Source organism: Numenius arquata, chromosome 7 (genome assembly GCF_964106895.1).
Source record: "Numenius arquata chromosome 7, bNumArq3.hap1.1, whole genome shotgun sequence".
NCBI classification, from domain to species: Eukaryota; Metazoa; Chordata; class Aves; order Charadriiformes; family Scolopacidae; genus Numenius; species Numenius arquata.
This window is the reverse complement of record NC_133582.1, coordinates 32,022,610-32,047,018: the sequence shown is the minus strand read 5'-3', so window position 1 is coordinate 32,047,018 and position 24,409 is coordinate 32,022,610. Positions and strand designations below refer to the sequence as shown.

At 43.4% G+C, this 24,409-nt stretch overlaps 1 protein-coding gene across 2 annotated transcripts in view; it reads right to left on the bottom strand.

The window, feature by feature from the left end:
• Positions 1-24,409, bottom strand: part of VPS54 (VPS54 subunit of GARP complex) — a 43,729-nt gene that overhangs the window by 11,724 nt on the left and 7,596 nt on the right. For both annotated transcript variants that reach the window (XM_074150795.1, XM_074150796.1), the window contains exons 5-16: positions 23,560-23,691; positions 21,755-22,140; positions 17,811-17,937; positions 16,676-16,783; positions 12,724-12,779; positions 10,358-10,454; positions 9,520-9,857; positions 7,172-7,301; positions 6,548-6,729; positions 5,591-5,703; positions 4,222-4,285; positions 2,322-2,427 (exon numbers count right to left, since the gene is read on the bottom strand). In XM_074150795.1, the coding sequence (XP_074006896.1) occupies positions 2,322-2,427; positions 4,222-4,285; positions 5,591-5,703; positions 6,548-6,729; positions 7,172-7,301; positions 9,520-9,857; positions 10,358-10,454; positions 12,724-12,779; positions 16,676-16,783; positions 17,811-17,937; positions 21,755-22,140; positions 23,560-23,691 (1,839 nt within the window). The remainder of the gene's footprint in view (positions 1-2,321; positions 2,428-4,221; positions 4,286-5,590; positions 5,704-6,547; positions 6,730-7,171; positions 7,302-9,519; positions 9,858-10,357; positions 10,455-12,723; positions 12,780-16,675; positions 16,784-17,810; positions 17,938-21,754; positions 22,141-23,559; positions 23,692-24,409) is intronic.

Genomic DNA, 24,409 nt, shown 5'->3' with positions numbered 1-24,409 from the left:
GAGGGGCAGAATCCCCCCCCCACGCCCTGCTGGCCACGCTGCTGGGGATGCAGCCCAGGGTGGGGTTGGCTTTCCGGCTGCCACGGCACATTGCTGGCTCATGTTGAGCTTCTCACCCACCAACACCCCCAAGTCCTTCTCCTCAGGGCTGCTCTCAATCCAATCTCCACCCAACCTGTATTTGTGCCTGGGATTGCTGTGATCCACGTGCAGGACCTTGCACTTGGCCTAGTTGAACTGCATGAGGTTCACATGGTCCCACCTCTCCAGCCCATCCAAGTCCCTCTGGATACATCCCTTCCCTCCAGCGTGTCGACCACCCCTCACAGCTCGGTGTTGTCAGCAAACTCGCTGAGGGTGCACTCAATCCCACCGTCCAGGTCTCCGACAAAGATGTTAAAGAGAACCAGTCCCAGTTGGGTATCCAGGGATAGAACAGTGACCCAGCCACAACCAAACCCGAGCTACACGTGGCCCCTGGCCCGAGAGAGACATAACCGAGACTGCTCTCAGACAGAACTCAGAGTCTGAAACTGTCTGACAGTCACTTCATCTCCTCCTGAAAAGCAAGGCTTTTTCTTATGCCTCCCAGTGGCCTTTAGAAGTAGATCCATGGAGCCAGAGACAGATATATCCTACACGGCCTAAGCTTCTCCCAGGTATTTAGCTTGGGTTAATGCCAACTCATTGACTGCACGGCAGGCCATGGAAAACAAGCTCTAGAAAGGATGATGGGTAACTCATACTCTCCCCCGGCCTTTGGTGGAACTTACTGGATGGCCTGTTGCAGACAAAACAGGGAAGAAGTAGCGTGCCTGAAACATCAAAAGAGCAATACTCCCTCCTTGTGACTGCTTGGAGGAAAGCATTTCTGCGTTCCAGCCCCAGGGCCACCAGCCTTCTCTTGTCTGCACCTGCTAAACAACTCCAGTAATTATGATGGTGTTTTTGTTCACACACTGATGGTATTTCACTCTGCTTGCAGACTCCAAAATGGCCTGGGATTTCATTACCTGGGAACACTGTCAGCTTCCATCGCAATTAAGACCTACTCTCACTACCTTCAGAATCTGCTAGCTCTGGCAGCTGTCAAAGGAAAAGCCTAGTGACTTGCAAGGACACCCCGAGTGGCTCTTCCTGTGTTCAAAGTGTAATAAATGAGCTTTTGTTTTTGCTAGCTGCTCTGGTCATCTCTCCAAATGATGGCACCTCAATACAACAATCAAACCACGCACCGTGTTTGGATGTCGAGGAATAAACCACAAATGACATAGAGCTAGAACAAGATACGGTAGGGAGAGAGAAGACAGAAATGCAAATCTGGCTGAGTTTGAGGCACCTGCTGCTACTCTGCTGGCCTGCGAGAAGATGCAAGACTCGAGCGAAGCAGCAGCTGGAGAATGAGAGGCAAACTCGTGCTCGGTCCCAGGCTGAGGGATTGGCTTTGGAGAGTACTCGGAAAGGGGAAGGGTTGTGGATGAATCCGAAGGACTCATGGGAAGAGTGTTCCTGCAGCTGGTTATTCAGGTTAAGAGCTACCAACAGGAAGATTACTTAAAGGTCCATCTCCTAGGGTGTGTTTCCCCTCCCCTGTCCCCCATCTTATGTAAAATATACTTTTGGAGAGAAGAATTTGTTTGCCTTTTATCAACTATGCTTATGTTCACAACTCTAATACCTGACATAACCTTTGTGGGCAGAGACATCAGTGAAAACCTTGAAATAAATTAACTGGTAGGCTTTGGAGCCTATCTATCAATCTAGATAGATATGTGTATATATATAACAGTTTTAAGGTGCATTCATATGTTACTTGTATGACCTTGCAGTACCTGTGCTTTACCAGCTTTCCTCCTCTCTAGTGAGAAGTAAATGAGAAAAATGTCCTAGTCTTTCATCATCTTCACATTTTACAACAGAAGCTTCATCCCACACTATTTTTCCTGCTTCTGTTGACTATACCTCTGCTGACTTGTAAAAACCAAGGGACTCGTTTCCTTCCTGAATACAGATTTATCCCTGTGGCATCTGGGATCAAATTGCTTTTTCTTTAGCAGCGTTAATCCTACCCCCAGCCTGAAGGACAGGCAGCTCTGGCGAACGCTACTGGACGGGATTTCCAATCTTCCAGGTGAACAAGAGGAAAGCCATCCCTCCCAAAGTTAATTCGCACAACAAATTGCATTTTTAATGCCCTTAGCTTAAAAGGCCACCTTACAGCACAGTAACAAACACAATCATTTCTAGACAATTTGTATCATTTATATGAAAACATAAAAGCACGTGAAGCATCACAGACAGTAAGACGCTTGGAGTCATACCTTCAGTAAATCAGAGAGGCGGGTGAGCATGTCAGTGGCGATGGAAGGAATGTTATCCACACACTGGCAGTACTCCAGGATTATTCTTATTAACAGCAATACTGTCCTACAAGAGAGGAAACAGCCAAAGATGTCATCTCAGTGCACAGAAGATGCTGAAAAAAAATCGAACACAGGCCAGTCACATTGATAGAAAGCTACCTAATGCTAGAGATTATAGCATTAAATAAACCCACTAACTGATCTGAAGTAGAAGTAAAACATAGAAGAGGATATACATAAAGATGGTTATAAAGAATACCCATTCCACAGGGTGGCATGTGGAAAAAGTACTTAACATACGTGAGAGAAAATCTCTAAGGTTCATTGGTACAACTTTTTAATCTCTAATAAAACTGCTGTGGTACTACAAGTCTCCATGTAAGTGTTGGCAGGGGACAAAAAACCCCCAAACTCCTTTCCTATACCACTGTACAATTCTGGCCAACTTTGAGCAAGTATAAAAATTCACAGAATGTAGACAACAACCACCACTGAAAGGATGTAATGAATGCTAAGGAATCACAAACAGGGAAGGCAGTTGTGTAGAAACAGCACCAAATATTCAAAGATGCTCAACACCTGCAATTTCCCCTGAATTCAGCAGGCACTGGAGGATTTGGGAGCTACTGGATGGAATTAAGAAGGCTCCACAAAGAGCAGGTACAGTCCTTTAAATTCAAATACACAGAAGGCAGGAAAACCTAGGCAAAAATCAAACGTTAGTTTGATTCAACTTCAAAAAGTTAAATCTCTCTCTTCCCTTCGGCAGCAGGGTACAGAAAGACAATGAACGATCTACTGGAAATAAACACCTTGAGAATTTTTGAGGAACATCTAGGCTCTTTTTGTGAATGCATTTTATTTGATTAAATACAATGAAACTGTATGTAGAAGCGTGTAGAACTGAAACAAGAATTTGCACCAACATGAAGCTGAGAACTGCTTCACAGAGCTAAATATAACAAGTTTCAAATGAGCAGAGATGGATTATCAAACACATTGTCTATTAAGTAAACTTTATCCTTTGAAGCACGTTCAAATGCTCCTCCGCGACCTGAAACGCTCTTCTGCAGCGATATCAGTTGGCTGCACAGAAGTTCTGAGACATCAGCTTTTGTTTCTAACTGAATAATGATGCATCATCATGAAGCAACTCAGGAAGTGACAGCTGGTCAAAGACATTATGGAAATCAGAACTTTTCACTTTGGGGTAAATTGATGTTAGGACTCTGGGGAGTGAGATCTCCAGGTTTTACTCCCTCCCCAAAAAAACACACTCATGTATATTTAATGCTTAAGCCTCACGGTCTTTGGCAACGCAGCATGCTTTTAAGTGAAAGAAGTACATGAGTGTTATATATTTTTAACATGTCTTTGATATAACAGCTTTAAGAAACTACTTTTCAATCCAAAGCAATCAGGGTACCAAGAAATAGCATATGCAGCTTCTGAGATGGTCCCCATCTTATTTCTTATTCTGAATAAGATAAGCACTCATTCAGAAGTGGACTCGCGTATTTTGCCAGAGATAACCTATACTGCAAAAAATAACAGCAGCATGCTATGAAGACAAACCTGTATTTTCACGACAATGTGTTTTCATGAAATAATTGGAAAAAAACGCCTTCAAATGAAACCATAAATTTTCTGAATGTCTACAGAGAAGAAACAGCTTTTCAATGCACAGAAGAGCTTGCAATGTTTTAGAACTGTTTGGGAGCTAAAGAGAAACTGATCCGTGGAACGAGAGGGGTTTCTGTATTTAAATAAGATTCCTAAAGCTGTTAGTATTCATCGCAGTTCTACGCAAAAGCACTTGCCAACTAACCCACTGCTAATAGAAAAGAGTGCACCTTACCCAACTGTTGCATATTTTTGTCCTTCAACAATAAGGAATTCCGTTGGCTTTCTTTCTTCAGTAGCTACACATTTTAGCAAGAAAGGAAAAGGGATGAGTTCAACTTAAACAAGCACAAAAAGTGCTATTTTTTTTTTTTTTTTCTAGAAGTGTAGCATTCACTTGCTAAGGCTTGAGAAAAAACCACAATCAATCTTTGGAGCACTGCTCTCTTTTACAACGTTTATTATACAGTTGGTGACCCATGGTAATTATTACAACCCATAAAGCTACTTCATTATCTACTGGGATTTTTGATCAAAAATTCCCCGAAGTCCCACAGTCATCACGGACTTAGAAACTTCAAATACAACGGGTTACAAATAGAAGAAAAGCAGAGAAAGCCACTAGGCTTTCTACTATACATTCTCAAATAATTTGCTGTGTATATTAATATTTTAGCTTCAAACCACTTCTTCCTCAGGCTTCATAGTAGAAGCTCTCACTGATGCAGTTTTTCATGCATGGCTAAATTTCATGCCACCAGTTTCCTGTCTTCTTGAAGGAAGCTCTGCAAGAACTTATTTTAAGGGCAGTGGTTGATGAGCATATTTCGGTGTCGCATTCCATAACTGGAGCGATTATTGCCTAATACACCCTCTGTCTCCACTATATTTCTTTTTAAGGGGTTGGGCTTTACTCTACCATGACATTACTGTATTTTCTTCCTTCTCATCCATTGCCATTTCCTTTTCCCTCTATGTACGATTTCCTCCTGTTCTGGCAGTGACATTCGTCACTGCAACCTCGGACGAGGATCCTCACAAGGTAAGAACATTCCCATTTCACACAGGGGGAAATAGGGCAGGAGGAGAAAAAAGGGACTTGGCTGAGGTCAAATGAGGTCTCTGTGGCAAGGTAAATAATTGAACGTACATGAGTTTTCACTTCCACATAGCGTGCTGCGTTTCATCTGAACAACTGGCAGATGAAGTAGTGGGAAGGAGCAGGTTTTGTTAAATGCACACACAAGCTCCTCGGTCCCTTGCAACACTTCAGTGGTGTGTTCTGGGGAAAGACTGAATTTGTGCAAAGTCCGTAAGCATCTACGCTGGGAATACTTAATGCAATAATAAAACAAGTAGCTCCCTCCCTGTGCTAACACTTAAATGGGTTTTCAATAAATAAATAAATAATCTTTGAAGGTCATTACAAGACCTTTCAACACCAGTAAGTCAAAAGAAAAAAAAGGTATCAACTTCCTTCTTATCCCCCAGAAGACAGTGAGCAAACACGGAACAAGCGTGACATCAGAATACGTCCATCAACACTAAATAGTAGCATTTGCTGATAATAAATTCAGTTAACGGTAGGGCTGCAAGATACGCACCTGCTGGTTTTTTTTCAGGGAGAGAAATTCTGCCATCTGACACCGAATCAACAAGATCCTGAAACTCAGCAGGAACTTCAGCTTGTTTCCAGCGCTCATTGTCCAAGAGCAGGCTAGTTATAAACACAAAAGAGAGGAGGCCGAGAAAATGAAATACCTCGTCTTGACACCTCTCTTGCCCGCCCTTGCTGTGGAATCAAAACAGTGGCCCAAAATATTATTTCCTTCATCTTCATTAGAAAGAGGTGCCCAACAATTGGCAATAGCAAACCAGAAAACCACCGTGTCAGCCTAGAGATGTCACAATTTGCTCATTCAAGCTGTCATAGAGGACAAAAGACTACACTAGGCAATAGAGATCCTTATGAGATCACTGCCACACTGTGAGTACACTACACACTGAAGTAACGTGTAAATACTGGAAATTTATGAGCTTTTGATGGATAAGAGCAAAAAGACTCCATGTATTTTACTGGGAAGGCTGTTCCGCAAGTGTTTTGGTTTGGTTTTTTTTTTAGCTGTTGTTTTTTGTTGGAGGTTTTTGGGTTGGGGTTTTGTTGTTGTTTTTTGTTTGTTTGGGTTTTTTTTTGGGGGGGGTGTTTGGTTCTTTTAAGCATCTGGGAGTGAATTATCCTGAAGTTATTTAACCCAAGACAGAGCAATCCTGCTCTTCAATGTCAGTCCTGAGTAATTCCCATTTAGAATTAATTTAGAATTCCTATTACTGTCCTTATTTAGGTAACTGTAGAACAATCCGGCTTGAAGAAGTTAAGTTACGAAAATGGTAAAAGTCTAAGCCAATTGAAAATAATTGGGTTTTAATACAGTTTTTTCACCCTCCGCTCTTAAGTACAACTGGCTTACTAGTGTTCTAGGCAAGAAAAGATTGTGTTTGCCTGGCATATGAATGATAAAATTATTCATGTAAGAATACGAAGATCTTCTACCCGAACATACCTTAGTTTTGTCTTCCTCTCCTCGTGGAACCTGTTCACAAATCTATTGGCTTGACTCTGAAGTGCTCCTCGCAAGGACATACTTTTCCTGCCGCAGATCTGCTCAGTATCTAAGATAAAGCCTTCCATCAAGCGAGAAAGAGCAACAAATTCGTTGGAATTCAGCTTCTCTAGGAAGCCATCCTATACATGCAAAGAAAACCACTGTAAGGAGACACACCACACAAAAATTCAGAGATGTAAAGAAACAACTAGTCAGCATGTCTAAAGGCTACTAGTATTTTAAGCAGCACATTATTTAACCCTACATGGGGCAGAGAAGGTAGATTGCAGTGCAAGCAGCTACGTTGTCATAGATAAGCATCTTCTGCATGGAGCTTCAAATACAGCAAGTCATAATATTCAAAAGGAAAAAACAATCACAACCATATTGCCTTGCACTGACATGATACATTAATGCTTGCGTGCTCTGGCCATTCACATCAAGTGCCTGTGGCAGCAGGAACAGTTACTTTATTTCAAATGAGAATGCCGTTTCCAAACTTTCTCTCATTAAACCAGTAACTTGAGAGGAAATTCTCATTAAGGACGAGACCCCACCAGCAGTCTGACCCAAGCTCCTTACCTTTGCTCTTGCCATGAGGAACTTGACTGAACGATCGTGGCAGATATCAGAGGCGTTATAAAGTAATTCTTGAATATTGTTTGCCAGCCTGCCCAGTTCCAGGTCAGTCAGCTTCATGTCATCACTGATCCTACAAATAACAGAACCAGTTGGTTGAGCATCAATTTTAAAAAAAAAACCAAACCAACCACCCAGTATTTCTGCTCACAGGTTGAAGGAGGAAAGAGCCTTGCAGCAACTGTCAAATGCAGATGGTCAGTTAACCACCAAAGTCACTTTGTACAGATGGGGTCTTCTGAGCTGCTGTCAACGTTGTCAGTCCTTATAATGAGGAAATGCACAACTGCACATCCTTATATTTTGTTTTAAATCCACATTCTAATCACTACTAATGGTCGAAGAGAAAACATGATATAGCTATTACTGATACAATAAACGTTATTAACATTTACCGAGCTAAAATTTACCTAGTTCCTGTAACACTCGAGCATCACAAGTGTATTACAGGTAAAACACAGTATTTTTTTCTTTCAATGCAAGTGTAAGGACTAAAACAGATAGTTCTGCCCTCCCCACCACCTTCACCTACAGGCAGTCATTCTATTAGGAGCCTGAAGTCTAACAAGCTAAGTTGGCACTTTTTAAAAACCCTTTTGTGATTTGTCTCCTATTTTGAGGCTGGCCCGTAGCACAGCTCTACCGTTCACGTAATTAATTAAGATAACAATGTTTTGGTCCGGTGTGGCTGCTCAAGGGATGACACTATGAGAGGAGAGAGAAAATCCACAGCGGCAACTAGGCTAACGCTGTTGTAGCCGTGTAATTTTATTAACCGGCTCCAAACACAGAGCAGAAGTGCAAAGAAAACCAGAAGAGGGATGAAGCAAGCTCACTTTAGAACAAAGCTATGCAACCAGCCTCAGGAACAACGTTATTGCTCAAGAGATCTCACCGGGTGGGGTATTTTTAGCAAACTTGGCAAAGTGGTCCAGACCAGTTCAGATCTAACCCCCTTCTCCTTCCCTGCTCCTCGCTGTAACCCTGGGCTCCTCTTCACTTTGCATTTCTCTTCCAGTGTACGATGGATGTTTGGAGATACAGAATTTGGTTTATGCACAGCATATTTATTTTTAAACCTATCTTTTTCACAGTGCTGGCAGCACTGTGATTCGAGGGGGAAGGTCTCTATCAAAAGTCCCAGTATAGTCCACACAAGTACAGATACTTGAGTACCACCTAGAGCGAGCCGGCCACTTGCCATCTTCCATCTTTCAGCAGAGTAACAAGTGGCATTTCAATTTTGCTTTGTAGAACCCTGCATCCAGACACGCTGGCTTTTGAAACTGCTCATGCCCGAGTCCCACACACGCTATGCCTGGTTCTTTAAAAAAGGTAGCTCTGAATTTCAGCCATAAATAAGGTGTATGCATAAAAGGATGCCAAAAAGGTTCCAGCTGCGGAGTCCAGAGCACCACAGGGTAGAGCTGCCTATGTTACCAAAGCACCGAGATGGATTTATTTAACCATCCAAGTCTAAGAGTTAACAATGAACAGCAGATTTCTCGCTAGAATTTATCAAGGTATATTCCATGAAGCCAGCTTTAAAAAAAAAAAACAAAAACAAACAAACAAACAGAAAACATAGCCATAGGGCACATGAAGAGAGAACAGATGCTTCTTGTCCAGTACCTAAAGGGGGCTCCAGGAAAGCTGGGGAGGGACTATTGATCAGGGAGGGGAGCCATAGGACGAGGGGGAAGGGTCTTAAACTGAAAGAGGGGAGACTGAGCTGAGATCTGGGGAAGAACTTCTTTGCTGTGAGGGTGGTGAGAGCCTGGCCCAGGTTGCCCAGAGAAGCTGTGGCTGCCCCATCCCTGGAGGGGTTCAAGGCCAGGTTGAAGGGGACTTTGATCAACCTGGTCTGGTGGGAGGTGTCCCTGCCCAGGGCAGGGGGTGAGAATGGATGGTCTTTAAGGTCCCTTCCCACCCAAACCGTTCCATGACTCTATTGCTAAAGTCATGACGAATGATCTGTCTTTCATGTAGGCTAGACCCGCATCTCCCCTTTCCAGCAGAAGAGATGGAGAAGGAGCCCTTTTCTGTAAGGAGTGACATGATTAGTACCTGCACCGCTCCATGCGGAGGGGAAAGCAAGGCAAACAAAGCACACAAAGGCGAGCTGGGGCCAGCGCGGTCTGATGGCAGTCTCTAGAGGTGACAGTGGAGAGCCACTCCACTCCACTCACCTAGAAAAACACACTCCTCCAGAGCAATTTTTGTACCATATCACCAGAAACAACCACCTGCAGCTAACACCTCGTTACGGATGCATTGCAGGGTTTACTCACATCATCTCTACTCCCCCAGGAGTAACGGAAGAGGAGGTTTGCTCTTTGCTGGATGACGAGTCGGTGGCGCACTCCGGTTCGGACACCGAATCGCTGCTACAGGGCTCGCTGCTCGGGGAAGGGTTTCTCTGGGAGGTAGTGTCAGCCGCTACGGGCGGGAGGTCCCCGTCACCGAAGGCGTCGCTTATGAACATGCCTTCGTGAGTCAGGTAAGCCACCTCTGTGTCCACCACGCTGTCTTTAGCGGAGCTCTTCTGTAAGGTGTCCTCCAGGTCCCTGGTTTTTTGGTTCTTGTCTAGAACCAAGAAAACCACGCTACGGATAGTATTTAACGTTGCCTAGAATCAAATATAACGTTTATTACAAAAAAAACCCAACCAAACAACCAAAACCCAAAACACTGTGCCACAAGCTTGTGCCAGGAAAAGATTTTCTTTTAGCCACAAAATTGAACTAAATCCTGGCTTTATTTTCTATTGTGTAATTAGCATTCGGAGGCAGATCTATCCGTCTTTGATGACAGCCGATATCAGATGTTTCTGCGAATGGTGAAAGAAACCTCATTTGGAGCAATCTAACACATACGGACGTTCTGTCTTAATCCCTAGCAGCCTGAAATGGATGTAATCACGCAACGAGAGGTATTATCTCCTTCCCACTGCTCTCTTTGTTAGCAATAATCAGTTTTGCCCTGGATGCCGATATTCACGCATCCTTCTTTCAATCAAAAGTTTGAACTCTCTAAGCAAAACCAACACCTTAAGACTTCAAATGGAAAGCAACTTTGTTCCATTTCATGTCTGAATTACGTGAAGCTCTCGCTAAACGAATGTCTTACCTTTATTCTCTTGAGGAAGATGGTAAACTTGGAAAAAATATTCTTCAGTAAATCAAACCACTGAGGAAAATTCATCATCCTCATCTGGTCCGCGAGCCTAAAAAAAAGAGCAGCATTCAGTAAACAGCAAATGTTTACTGGCCGTGACGCTTACTAGCACACAAAGAAGAAGCCAACATGCTTTAAATGGAATACTAAATGTAAGGAAAACCGTGTAGACTTTTATCTGGCAGAACAGACATCACCCGAACAACAGTCGCGATCAACACAATGTATGCAAGTGGAATGGGGAAGGAGGAATACAAAAAAAGATCATACTAAAAAAGCCTCACTTTTACCATTTAGTTTTTTCCAGGGCATAATGCTCTTTTTTCCCCAGGGATAAGTATGTGTTACCAATAAGGGAGTGGGGTTAATAACATTTTCAGAAATCACGTGGGGAAAAAAATTACAAAAAAAAAAAAGAAAAAAAGAAAATACTTGCAAGTGTTACAAAAGCCATGTTATTGAGCCCATTTTGTTGCATTGCAATGAGACCACTTCTGCTATTGAAGCGCAAGTCAGCTGTTTGTGGCAAAGGGCAGAAAAGTCATTGACGGGACAAAAGTTAAACTCCGTAATACAGTTAGGACCCAACTGCAGAATAATAAACATTGGAGAATGGCGACCAAACATCCGATGTTTAAAAATCACCCTGTGCCCATTCTTTTCCCAGTTGGGGTATGAATCCCTTGCAGATTCTGCCACTCACTTTGCTTTAGCAGCTGGTCTGCTTTTATAACCTTGGAGTAACCCTTTCCTAAGCCACATCAATCACAGAGCTACAGAACAAGAGAAGCTGGCACGGGCCTCTGGAGGTGCCTTGTCCACCCCCTGCTCAATGCAGGTCCATCTAGATCAGGTGGCTCTGGGCCCTGCCCAGACAAGGCTTGACGATGTCCCAGGACAGAGACCCAACAGCCTCTCTGGGCCGCTCTTCCAGTCTTTGACCATCCTCATAGGGAACACATTTCTCCTAAGATTCAACTAGCACTTTTCCCCTTCCACCTCACCATCCCATCATCTCCAGGGGGCTGGAGCACCTCTCCTATGAGGACAGACTGAGGGAGCTGGGGTTGTTCAGCTTGGAGAAAAGGAGGCTCCAGGGAGACCTCATAGTGGCCTTCCAGTACCTGAGGGGGGCCTACAGGAAGGCTGGGGAAGGTCTGTTTACAAAGGCCTGCAGTGACAGGACGAGGGGCAATGGTTTTAAGTTGGAGAAGGGGAGATTTAGATCAGATATTAGGAAAAAGTTCTTTACCATGAGGGTGGTGGAACACTGGAACAGGTTGCCCAGGGAGGTGGTTGAGGCCCCTTCCCTTGAGATATTCAAGGTGAAGCTCGACGAGGCCCTGGGCAACCTGGTCTAGTTGGGGGTGTCCCTGCTGACTGCGGGGAGGTCGGACTAGATGACCTTTGGAGGTCCCTTCTGGCCTGGACCAATCTATGAATCTATGAATCTTGTGCCCATTGCCCCTCGTCCTTCCCCTGCACACCTCTGAGAGGAGCCTGGCTGTGTCTACAGCTCCACTATAACACACTCCCCATAGGGCAGCTGTGGGCAATTCTCCCCTGGGTTGGAGGGGGACCCAGCTCCCTTAGCTGTTCCTCTTACACTCCATGTTTTGGCCCCCAACCAACCCAGTGGCCTCTGCTGGATCTCAACACCTTTCTTGCTCCTCGATCCTGCTGGCTGTGCTAACAGGGCCCAGGTTGCAGCTGCAAGGACACGCTGCTGGTCCATGGCCAACCAGTTCTCCACCAGGACCCCCAGATCCTACTCTGCAAAGCTGCTCTGAAGCCAGCCAGCTCCTGCCTCTCCTCTTCCAAGGGGTTGCTCCTTCCAAGACACAGGACACGGCAGTTGCATTTGCTGGGCTTCAGGAGGCTCCTGCCAACCCATTTCTTGGGTCTGAAACTGTCTGGTTTCCTCTCTGGATAGTTCCTGTTGTCGTTCATGCAGGAGGTACTGAAACTACTGATACATTTTAATCCAAAATCCCAGATTATGACAACAGGGAGTGCCTTCAAGTAGTTAAGGGATATATATCCATAGTTCATGCTTCATGCAGTGAGATTCACAGAATTTTAGTATTTATTTTAAAGGTAAGTTTAAGGTAACATTAGAAGCTGAATGGGAAGGGCAATATACAATATTCTCACAGAGGAGGACAGAAGCAGAGGCTTAAAGTGAATGACAAGGGTAATCCTTAATTACAGGGAAATTTAAGCACAAATTAGAATGGTAAATTTATCTATGCTATAAAGCATCCATCTCCAATCCCCACCCATCACCAAAAAAGCCATAAATCTGGCTGTATACTTACTTAACAACCACTTCTGTATCTATTTCTTCTATCTGCGATACCGTATTAACCACACACTGTCAAATTTAAAGGGAAAAAAAAACAAAACAAAAAAAGATCTTAGCTTCTTTCTAACTGCTGCTGAGTTTCATAACATACACAATAATCCTCAAGTTAAATAAGGAAAAGTAAAGTAATAAATGAAAGACATATTTGTATCATTTTACAACTTGTTCCTATAAAAACAAACAAACAAAAAAGCCCAAAAGAAACCCCCAAAACCAACCCCTCCAAATATCTATTTGCAAAATACAGGGGATCAAAACATTCCCAACTGTGCACACTAAGCTCTGGAGGGCACACTGGCTCCATCTCCAAGGGAGGGGTTTTTCTGAGTATGGATGTGAAGCACCACTTCAAAAACATTGCTCGGGTCAGGTACTTGAGAATAGCAGCCGTATTCTTCCCCTTTCCAAAGCGACCAGCTTTGGAAAAACGTTGTTTGACTTCCTTTTCGGCTTTAAATACAGGACTTGGGAACTAACCTACTCTGGAAGGAAGAGCACCAGAGAAGCGCGGAAGCTCTGCTCTCCTGGCAGACATGGTGTTTGCTGTCTGTCTGTCATCTTCACCTCCAGGGCACCATCTGCCCCTGGCTCTAGATTTCTCCACCACTTTATTGCTGCGCTGTGGCCTTTCCTCAAAGGTGAAGTTTGGAGACTCAAACCTTTGACACACCAGGATATAGAGAATCATAGAAGCACAGAATGGTTTGAGTTGGAAGGGACTTTAAAGACCATCCAGTTCCAACCCCCTGCCATGGGCAGGGACACCTCCCACCAGACCAGGTTGATCAAAGCCCCCTCCGACCTGGCCTTGAACCCCTCCAGGGATGGGGCAGCCACAGCTTCTCTGGGCAACCTGGGCCAGGCTCTCACCACCCTCACACAAAAGAAGTTCTTCCCCACATCTCATCTCAATCTCCCCTCTTTCAGTTTAAGACCCTTCCCCCTCGTCCTCTGGCTCCCCTCCCTGATCAAGAGTCCCTCCCCAGCTTTCCTGGAGCCCCTTTCGGGACTGGAAGGGGCTCTAAGGTCTCCCCGGAGCCTTCTCTTCTCCAGGCTGAACCCCCAAAACTCTCTCAGCCTGTCCTCACAGCAGAGGGGCTCCAGCCCTCTGATCATCTTTGTGGCCTCCTCTGGACCTTTTCCAACAGGTCCACCTCCTTCTTATGCTGGGGACTCCAAAGCTGGACACAGTACTCCAGGTGGGTAGCAAGTCCTTCCAAGAAGTAGTTGTGCAGTTGCTATCACTGTCTATCTTCTAATTCTGCCATGAGATTTACTAGCAACATGGGCCTGTGTTCTCTCTCCCCACCGAGCACAACCAGCTCAGCAGAACTGCAGGGTTGCAACGAGAAGTGGATTGGGGGTGCCAATCTGGCTTAAAATAAAATCTTAATAATAATAATGATGAAGATAATCCTCCTCCTGCAAACTTTGAAAAGCTGGGTTCCCAACTTGGTTCACCACAGCTCTGAATAATGCCCTATGCTATGAGGACAGGAGAGTGTCTTCATCTGCTGGCAAACCCACCACCTGACTGTCTCTCAGCCTTTGAGATACAAATCAGAGGTAGCTCATAATACATCAGAACGCAACTCTTGAAATAATCATTGATCTTTAAGGGGAGAAAAACACCCCTTGCACAATATTCTCACATATCAAAGAGTCAAAGAATAGTTTGGGTTGGAAGGGACCTTTAAAGGTTATCTAGTCCAGCCCCCGCAAATGAGCAGGGACATCTTCAACTAGATCAGGTTGCTCAGAGCCCAGTCCAACCTGGCCTTGAACACCTCCAGGGATGGGGCATCTATCACCTCCCTGGGCAACCTGGGCCAGTGTTTCACCACCGTCATTGCAAAAAACTTCTTCCTTATATCTAGTCCAAATCTACCCTCTTTTAGTTTAAAACCGTTACCCCTTGTCCTGTTGCAAAAGGCCCTGCTAAAAACTGTGTCCCCGTCTTTCTTATCAGCCCCCTTTAAGTACTGAAACGCTGCAATAAGGCCTCCCCCGAGCCTTCTCTTCTCCAGGCTGAACACCCCCAACTCTCTCAGCCTGTTCTCACAGCAGAGGGGCTCCAGCCCTCCCAGCATCTCCGTGGCCTCCTCTGGCCCTGCTCCAACAGGTCCGTGTCCTTCTGATGTTGGTGGCCCCAGAGCTGGAGGCAGCACTAGGGGTGGGGGTGTCTCCCCGGAGCAGAGCAGAGGGGCAGAATTCCCCCCCCCCCCTCTCGCCCTGCTGGCCATGCTGTTGGGGATGCAGCCCAGGATGCTGGGGGGCTTTCTATGCTGCAAGCCCACATTGCCAGCTCACGTCCAGCTTCTCATCCACCAGTAGCCCTAAGTCCTTCTCCTCAGGGCTGCTCTCCATCCCTTCATCCCCCAGCCTGGATTGATACCGGAGATTGCCCCGAGGCAGCTGTAGGACCCTGCACTTGGCCCTGCTGAACCTCATGAGGTTCACACAAGCCCACTTCTTGAGCCTGTCCAGGTCCCTCTGGATGGCATCCCATCTCTCAGGCATGTCAGCTGCACCACTCGGCTTGGCGTCATCCACAAACTTGCAGAGAGTGCATTCGATCCCACTGTCTACGTCATTGATGAAGACATTGAACAGTACTGGTCCCAGTACGGACCCCTAAGGGACACCACTTATTATCAATCTCCATCTGGACATAGAGCCGCTGATCACCACCCTCTGCATGCGATCATCCAACCAATTCCTCATCCACCAAGAAGTCCACACATCAAATCCCTATCTCTCCAATTCAGAGAGCAGGATATTGTGGGGGACCATGTCACATGCCTTAGAGAGGTCCAGAGAGACAACATCCATAGCTCTTCCCTTGTCCACTGATGTAGTCGCTCCACCACAGAAGGCCACTAGGTTGGTCACGCACGGCTTGCCCTTGGAGAAGCCACGCTGGCTGCCTCAAATCACCTCCCTGTCCTCTGTGTGCCTTATGCATATGCATAAGCATGCAAACAAACAAGATGAGTAAAATGAAAAGTACCAAACATACACTCAAAGTCCATTCTCAAGCTTTTGTTTGCAACCCAAAGCCATCGTGTTACTGTCCAAACTATTCCATGCCTTTTTCTCCAAAGAAGTCATCCAAACTTTGTTCATTTGTTAGTTTTAGCCGGTTTTATCTACAAAGATTTTTGGTTTGAGAAGACAGATACCCTACTCTAAATGGCAAACAATGACAGCAATGTGGACAAGGATTCATTTTTTAAAAAACTTTTACAGGCAAGCACCACTTCTAGCTTCTTCAGTGCTTCACCTTGCTGTCTTCAAAAAATGCAAGGATGCTTCCCAACCTTTTGTCAAGTGCCTACGGTAGGTCTGTGCTAGCAGTCAGGCAAGCAGTGTGTTTCTGTAGCATTTGTTGGGAATCCCATTGTTTCAACTGGCAAGTTTTTTGATTCTCTTTTATGTATTTACATCAAGAGCTTTGGGGTGTGTTTTTCTTTTTTTTTTGTTTGTTTTGTTTTTTCTGGAGGGTTGGGGCGGGGGTGCTTTTTGGTGTGGTTTTGGTTTTGTGGGGTTTCTTTGGTTGTGTTATGACACAACTACACTATTCCAGAAAGCCATGCGTTAAGAGAAAGAAAAAAAAAAAAAAAAACCACCAAAGAAAAACTAAGCTAAAATCAGGGGATTCAGAACAATGGTATTTATACAGAGAAAGCTGTGATCTGCTGGACTACTCCCTACTCCTTCCAGAAGATCTCTTCTGCAGAGACCTCTGCCCTTCAGGAAGTCCTTAGTGTCTGCAAGCTCAGCTACTCTAAGTGAGACACCATCAGCCGCCAAAAAAAACTTCAGAGGTCTTCCTAACCACTTAAAAAATAATTTGTAAGGGGTTGAGGCAACCTTGTCAGATACGTTAGAAGTGTTTGGCTTACCTGTTTAATGATGTTCTTTGCAGTAATAATCATTTCATCCCCATATATTTCATAAAAATTTAGCTTTCTTTGTTTTAAAAGTCCAAATACTAGTGATACGAGTCTCTCCTATCAAAGAAAAAAAGAAAAGAAAATAAAAAAACTCACTAAAAATATCAAGGTGAGGACAAGAAACAATTTTAAGAAATTACAGAGCGGTAAGAAAGTTCAGGTATCAAACAGATGGTGAGGAGGATTTAGATCAGTCCAGCACCTTGAGACTAATGCCACACTTGAACTATCCAAAATTCCCCGCAGCAATGCCAGCTGACGGGAGCCCCTTCCTCCCAGCCCCTTTTGTGCCTGTTCCTCAGTTGTGCTCATCCAATTGGGCTTAAAAACACGACTATTTCTAAAGACTAATGAATTTCCTTACCCTGAGCAAGAATGACACTAAACACAATTGCACAAGCACAAGTGAGAATCTATCACATCACAGCACAGGAGGTGGGAAGAAACTACAGGGCAGAAACGGGAATATTTAAGCGCTATTGCCATTTACCATATTTTATGAAGCCCCTGAATGTAACAAGACTAAACAATTAATAGGGGCCAGCAATTACTGAAGGGAAAATCCAGAAAAATCTTTTCCTGGCTAGAAAGGCAAATCACAACACCTTAATCTTCAGAAGTTGACAATCTTCAAAGGAATGAGGAATATATACTGCAAGTGAAGTATGTATTCAGGGCAACTATATGCTTGATATAAGCACCCATAAATGCATAGGGAGACAGAATGAGAACACGCAACTACCAGCTTTCACTGTAAAATCGAATTTTTACAGTCAAGTAGATATGACAGTCCATGTTCTTTCCCAATTACGTGTTGAGTTTCATGAAGTGAACTCAGTATACATTTAATCAGAGAAAACTGATTATTTTGAAAAAGTAAAGTAGGACTGAAGTTCCATGGGTTTAGTTACAATTATTTAATTTTATCAAGCACCAAAAAAGAGGGGAGGGGTTAGATGAGAAGAGAAATAGTATAAAATCATAATGTTGCTACTAGGGACCTGAGTGAATTAGTTGGTGCTAATTAAGTATGTTAAAGATGCAAACATATTCATCAGACAGTTTATTTCAATAACAGACATACCTCTTCTAGAATTTGGCAATCATCTTCTAGGGGTCTATTTAAATCATTGCGAGCATAAGTTGAAAACTCTGCAATCATCATTTTATCTATCAGCTTTTCCAGTTCACAAAGCTGCGAGCCAAGATGCCTAAGAAAAACAGCCATTGAGACATGAGCTAAATAATCAACCTGAAAACGAATCGTTAATTCACAGTTGAAGAAAATAACCACCCAGTCGGTAATTTCCATGCAATCAACGCTGGCTTAATGGGGGGGGGGGGCCTCAGATCTTTCACTTCTTAGAGCAGCTGAAACCATGCATTTTTCAGAGGCACCGTCACCTTGCAGCAAAACATATGGACTTGAATATTGATGGAGGGTAAAAATGGGATGTAGGGCTTTTTTTTCAGGAAGGTGCCAAGTACCTCTCTTCCCAATGAAGTGAACCAGAACCAAGAATACTCAGTGCTTGTCAGTATCTAGGCGTTAAAAAGAAGGAATACTTCTTTTGCTCGTCCAGTTCCTCAGCTCATTAGTCCACAAGTTCTTCCACTTCAAACGTTTGAGCTTTTAACGTAGTCACAGATTTCATTCACACAACTGAGATACAGTAATAGCTTTAGATGACAGAATGGCTTTCTGAGAACACAGAGGAGCTTCCAAATTTGACATTTTTATGCTACTCTAAATTAAAAATATTTTTTTTCCCATGTATTGCAGATTCTAAACTGTATTTTGCAGGGAATTTCTCCCATCAGACCTGTCAACCGGTCTTGAAAAGTTGTGCAGCTCAAGGAACTTTCAGCAGGGTAAAAATTAAAAGTGGGAATTTCAGAGATGCCAAACACTCCAGGCTTTCCAGCTGAAAGCACCAAGTATCTGTAAAAATCAGGCTGCTTTTTCTTTTTTTTCAAAAAGGTTATTATTTGCAATGTAATGACAAGTTGCAAAACTTACTGCAGGACTAATGCCCACAACACAAAGGCTCTTACTTAGGGAAGCACAAAGCACTCTTTGGCAAATTATTTCTTTAACTGTGCTTAACTACACCGAAACACAGTGTGACCTGCTCTCTCACATCTCGGCTATGGGAATGTCCACCGCAAGTTCCCAGCACATCGCCAGTGAGGTTCCAGCCCCTAATGATGACAAAAAATTCACTCTGCCCTGAAACACTCGGGAATAAGGCAAACATTAACTCGTCCTCCAGCAAAATGCCTTGGCAATGATCTCTTAAGAGGTACCAGTCACACAACAGGTCCTCTCAAGGACTGAATACTACAGTTCTTGAACTGTAAAATTATGAGTGCAGGGTAAAAAAAAAAAAAAAAAAAAAAAAATCTTTGAAAATACACAGATTATTTTACCAGGCAGCTGTGCTTTGCCTGCATACCTGTGCAAAAAAAATCACCACGTCTCCATCACCCCAAAAAGGACTGTGAAAACAAAGTACAAATCTGTACTGCCAGTTTCTAATTGAGTTAAGACGTTTTGGGTTTTGTTTTTTTTTTTTTGTAAAATTAAAAAGATGAACTTGAAGAGGTTGAAGAGCTCTGTAACTTTAATTTGATCCTATAGCAGTAGCAAGCAATAATCATACAGTTATGGCTGATGCATATAATCACTGCGGATATTAACCTAGGTTAAAGACACCAATTTATTACTTCACAGCACAGGTGCTTTCATTTTTTGCTATAACTAGAATCAAATTACAGGTTTTTTTCTGCATGACAAGAGGGGAAACATTTTTGCATATGGATGATCTGAATAGTTTTCTTGCTGCTTTACATCGAATGATTCTGCGATGTGACTCAATTTAAAGCTGTTCAAAAGCAAATTCTACAAGCTGCCACGCACAATGCTAAAACCAACAAGGTTTTTTTTTTTTTAAAAATAAGATGCAAATTATTTAGGGGGAAAAAAAAAAGAGATACTGATCTAGAAAAATGAGATACTGATTTAGAAGTTAATCTCTTCTTAAAATAAATCAGGTATTTAACTCACTTGACAATTGTGGCATTCTTGCTCAGAACAAAGCAAGAACATCCATTTGGTATTTCTTGGAAAAAGCTGAAGTATTTGTGTATGACATCAATTTAGATTTATTTTATTTTATTTTATCTATTTTTAAAAACAGCTCTCCATCTTTCCGAACCTTTAATATCCAAAGCAGAGGGGACATTTCCCACTCCCATCGCTATTTTTGAACTCTACCAAACCAACCAACTGAGCATTTTTGACAGAAACCACTTTTTACAGACAAGACGAATATTGCCCTGGAAGTAGGTTCTGCATTTGAATGTAGTTTTAAAATAACGGCACATTCTTGGGACATGATGTAGACTAATGACAGACACACCAGAACTGTGCTCTCTGCTGACGTAGCACAGACATTACTTGATTGCGAGACACAACTAGTTCTGGTTGATGTTGTCAGAGGGCTGTAGAATTACACTCGGTATCATCAACGTAACAACAAAGGTGACTCAGTCAAGGGCTGTGCATCGTGATCAAGTGGTTGAGAGCAGGAACAGTGAAGAGGGACGGAACCGCACTGAGGCATCTGAAGATGGACCATCTCAGCTATAATCAAAAGACTAACAGCTTCTAACAACTTCCCTCCCCATAGTTTATTAGCTCTTTTAAAAAAATATGTATTTTTTAAATATATTTTTTTTTAAAAAAGACTTTTTCTGAGATCTTTCCTACATGAAATTTGAGTCTCATACTGAACCAGCCAGAAGCGGCGTTAGAAGAGCTGCTCAGCTGAACAGAGGGACAAGAGTAGTAACCATAGAAAGTTCTAAACATTCATAGTACAGTTATGGAGCGACAACCCTGTTTTTGTTATCCAAGCTGGGAACCACCAGGTTGCGGGAACTACATAATCTCTGAACAAAACACACAAAAAAACCCCCAGCACCAACTTATAAAAATGAATTGCATGGCTCCTCAACTGGCTGCTGCAAGTCTCAGAGCTGATTTAACACAGGCTGCTTCTGCCAGCATCGTACCACGGGGGCAGCTTTGCACAGGACGCTTTCATCCTGTACACAACCATTATGATCTCTTCTTTTACAGCAGGTCAAAGGATTCTACTGTAGTAGAATCAGAGGACCTTGCCCAGTGCAGCGGCATCTCCCAAGCAGAGCTCTAAGCATCCCAGTGCTAACAGAAGCAAGCCAGCATGGGACCTCGGACTCACTAATTCCCTTCCCTGTACCAACCCTGGGTGAAAAAAAACCACGTTTTGTGGTTGAGGAGCACTTTGGGCAGCATCTTCCCCCTCTTGATGCCCTTCCCAGCTTCAGCAGCACACAGAACTGGATTTCTTCATTGGATGGCCACTGTAAATACAGCTCTCCACAAGAGCAGACGTGGCCGAACATGTCCCATCTGACCACTTGCCAACCTCAGATCACATTTTGAGTCACGGTTTGATAGCTTTGTGCTGGCTTTTCCTTGCCAACCTTCTTCCAGCCCAAGCAGAGGCTGGAGGTTGCTCTAACTTAACACAGGGCCTGTGTATACTGCTGTAAAGCCACGTGGCTAGCTCAGGCGCTAAAGACAGTGGCCCAGAGCAGAGTTGTGTAGCAAGAACTGTATTTCTGGGGATTGCAGACCACCACTTGGGAACCATCTCTCAGCTGTGGGCTACAAGCCCTGCAAGGTGAAAGTCCAGCCACTGCTTGGCTCTCATCTTTGCACTCCTAAACCACCTGTAGACAAGAATGGAGTACAGAGCATCTAGATGTTAAAAGTTCACCTCTCCCCCTAAAAAAAAAAATCTCTCTCTCTGGCACCCGCATTAGTCACACCGCTTACGCCACACATTTTGCACCTTGCGTACTATGTCCCCTAAGAATCAACCAACAAAGGTAAAACAAACCCCTCCAGCCAACATTATGTGCTCGACACATTCTAGCTCTTCTTGCATTTTATTAACTTCCTAGACGGTTACCTACCGGAAACTGTGAATGCCTTGAAGCTCTTGCTGTAACACCTCCTGCGTGGTTGCTATTAAGTCCAAAGCTCCAACAAACTCAGAAGTGGATAGCAGCAACTGCACTGTGGGCTGTGTTTGGTGCACTGTAGCCATTAACTTCAGTTTATTGTACGCTTTTATACAGTTATTTCTGGTGAGCGACAGTCTTAAAACTCGAAGGGATCCTTCACACATTACTTTATCAATTTTGGCGATTTTCTCTCTAAGTAATTTTACAGCCTGGGAGGTTTTCCTGAGGTAGTCCTGCAACTCATGCTGAGAGGTCATTGCATGAAAAAATGCTTCTGAGCGCAGAGAAATCTGATGCGCAATATTGACTTCTACAATGTCCAGATAATGGCTCAGCTAGAAAGAGGAGGAAGAAGGCAAAACAAACAGTGTTGTTATGACTTGGCAAGTTTATTACCATGCAAATACACTTCCAGGGTATTTATCTTACTGTATATCACGAGGAAATTTTGCTAATAAAAAATAAAACCCTTTATCAGATTAGCAACCAAACAACTACCCCTTGTGGTTTGATCGTGTTTTTAAATGAGCTCATAATTCCTTTGACTGATGATGATGCCTCTCCTGCTTGAAAACTACAAATTAGAAAAGCAAATAATTTTAAAATACCCAAACTTTTGTATCAGGTGGTTGCAGACTGGCACTGTCAAAATATGGCCATTAACAAGGAGAGAGCTCTGGCTACTGGTTCACAAGTAAGAACAGTATCTACATGCAAATACGTGATACACTTTGGGTCACTGAAGCTGCTAAAGATGCAGCCTGACTACACTTGATGACACGGCTTTGGAGTGGCTCTGCTCATTTCAAAGGCTGCAGCACCTGCTTTGTAGAAAAATCCTCAGAATATCTCTGACCACAGTTGTTTTTTTGCCAACCAGTTGGGAGTTCCTATTAAGCATATTTCAATGGGGATTCCCAGAGACAGAGTATGCCTACACGTTTAGAACCTGAAATTCAAATTCTCTCTGTCCAAGAGCTACAAAACCACTGGGTTGGCCTGATTATTTGAGCTGGAAAAGCTCCGTATTCTGGCTTATGCTGAATATGCAAACTCAAAGGACCGAGGCATTAGGATGCTCATCTGAATGCTAATACTCAGATGACCTGGTTTCTAAGAGGTACCAAGCACTCAAACTTCATGCTGAATTTCAAAAGGCCTTCCAGAGATGGAAAGAAAATCAGCTGGAGAATGTTTCCTTCTTATAGTTATTTTCACCCTGCATGTATTTAATACTGGGGATTTATCCAATATGCAAATAACAAAAGGTAAGAGGAAGCTCTTGACATAAAAAACCTTACGATTTAGTATTTCTTTTAGCACAGAAACCACAGTGCCTTAAATCTGGAGCTTTCCCGAGATGTGAGAAAGCAACAGTCTTAGTGTACAACCACTAACTTTTCCTTCTCACGGAGTTCTCTTCCTCCCTAACAAACAGCTCCACATCTCTGAAGTTCTCGATATATATACCCGCTTCGCTAAGTTTTAGCGGTCAAGAAGAGCCTGTTATTATGTCATATACAGATTCTTTTTTCTGGATTTGATAGATAGATTTATTTAGCAGGGAAAAAACAGTTCTCTTGCAGTAAGATGTTTCCTGCATTGTTTACCGACAATCTGCAGCCTGATGTAAAATGAGAAATAACAAAGCCCAGGACAGTGATGTCTCAACAAACAGCACAGAACAACAGCCACAGAGTTCCTTTGTAGTAAGTAACAGCTACAATGGATAGTGACATCTTATATCAAAGTACCTTTTCTTGAAGTAACTTGGAGGAAGCTGCGTCACGATTTCCTTTTCCACCAGCAGTACTAAAATGAGACCATGGTAAAACGGCATTAAATGTTAAGGAATCTTCCAAGGCAAAATCTGGTTTCATAAAAATCTGAAACAGAAAAACAAAATAAATAAATGCATCTCCCTCGCCTCTACGTTTTCCTCCCCAGCTAAACACACCTTCCGTCTCATGAAGCTAACACAGACCTTATTTGTTGATTTTCAAAAACCAAATTCTCATTTATCCAGGCGAACAAATTTATTCCAGACCTTACAACCAGTTTACTTTACACCTTAAAAGCTCGTGTGATCTGACAAAGCCTTTTCTTCCTAAAAGTGGAACATGCAGCTCTAAAATTACATAGGTTATCAAGCACCCAAGATAATCTAAACATCCTGAGCGTGAAAACGTAGGCAGCATTAAACTGCAGGTGGGTCCTCTAAAGGATGAGAGCAAATGTTCTTCAACAGCAGAGACATCCTGCTACTGATGTGCTCATTTCTGGGGCCACGGCTTCTACTGGAGTGAGGAAGAAGGCAGCTCTCGGGGTGGAGCACGTGTTGCCTGGGAGGGAACAGAGCCTCGAGCTGCTCTCCTTTAGCACAACACAGCAAACACGCTGCTCACTGAGAGTCAGTAACATGTCATGTTAACCACACAGCTCAGAGAAACATTAATCTAAAATTCTCTCTGATAACGTTTTTTTTACTTGACAAAACTAGTACAAATCTTGAGTTTCTAGGCAGACAGTAGTACCCTTTTCTCTCTATTTATGAAGTGTAATTTCAAAAGGTTCACCATAGACTACAGCATCACACCACACTCA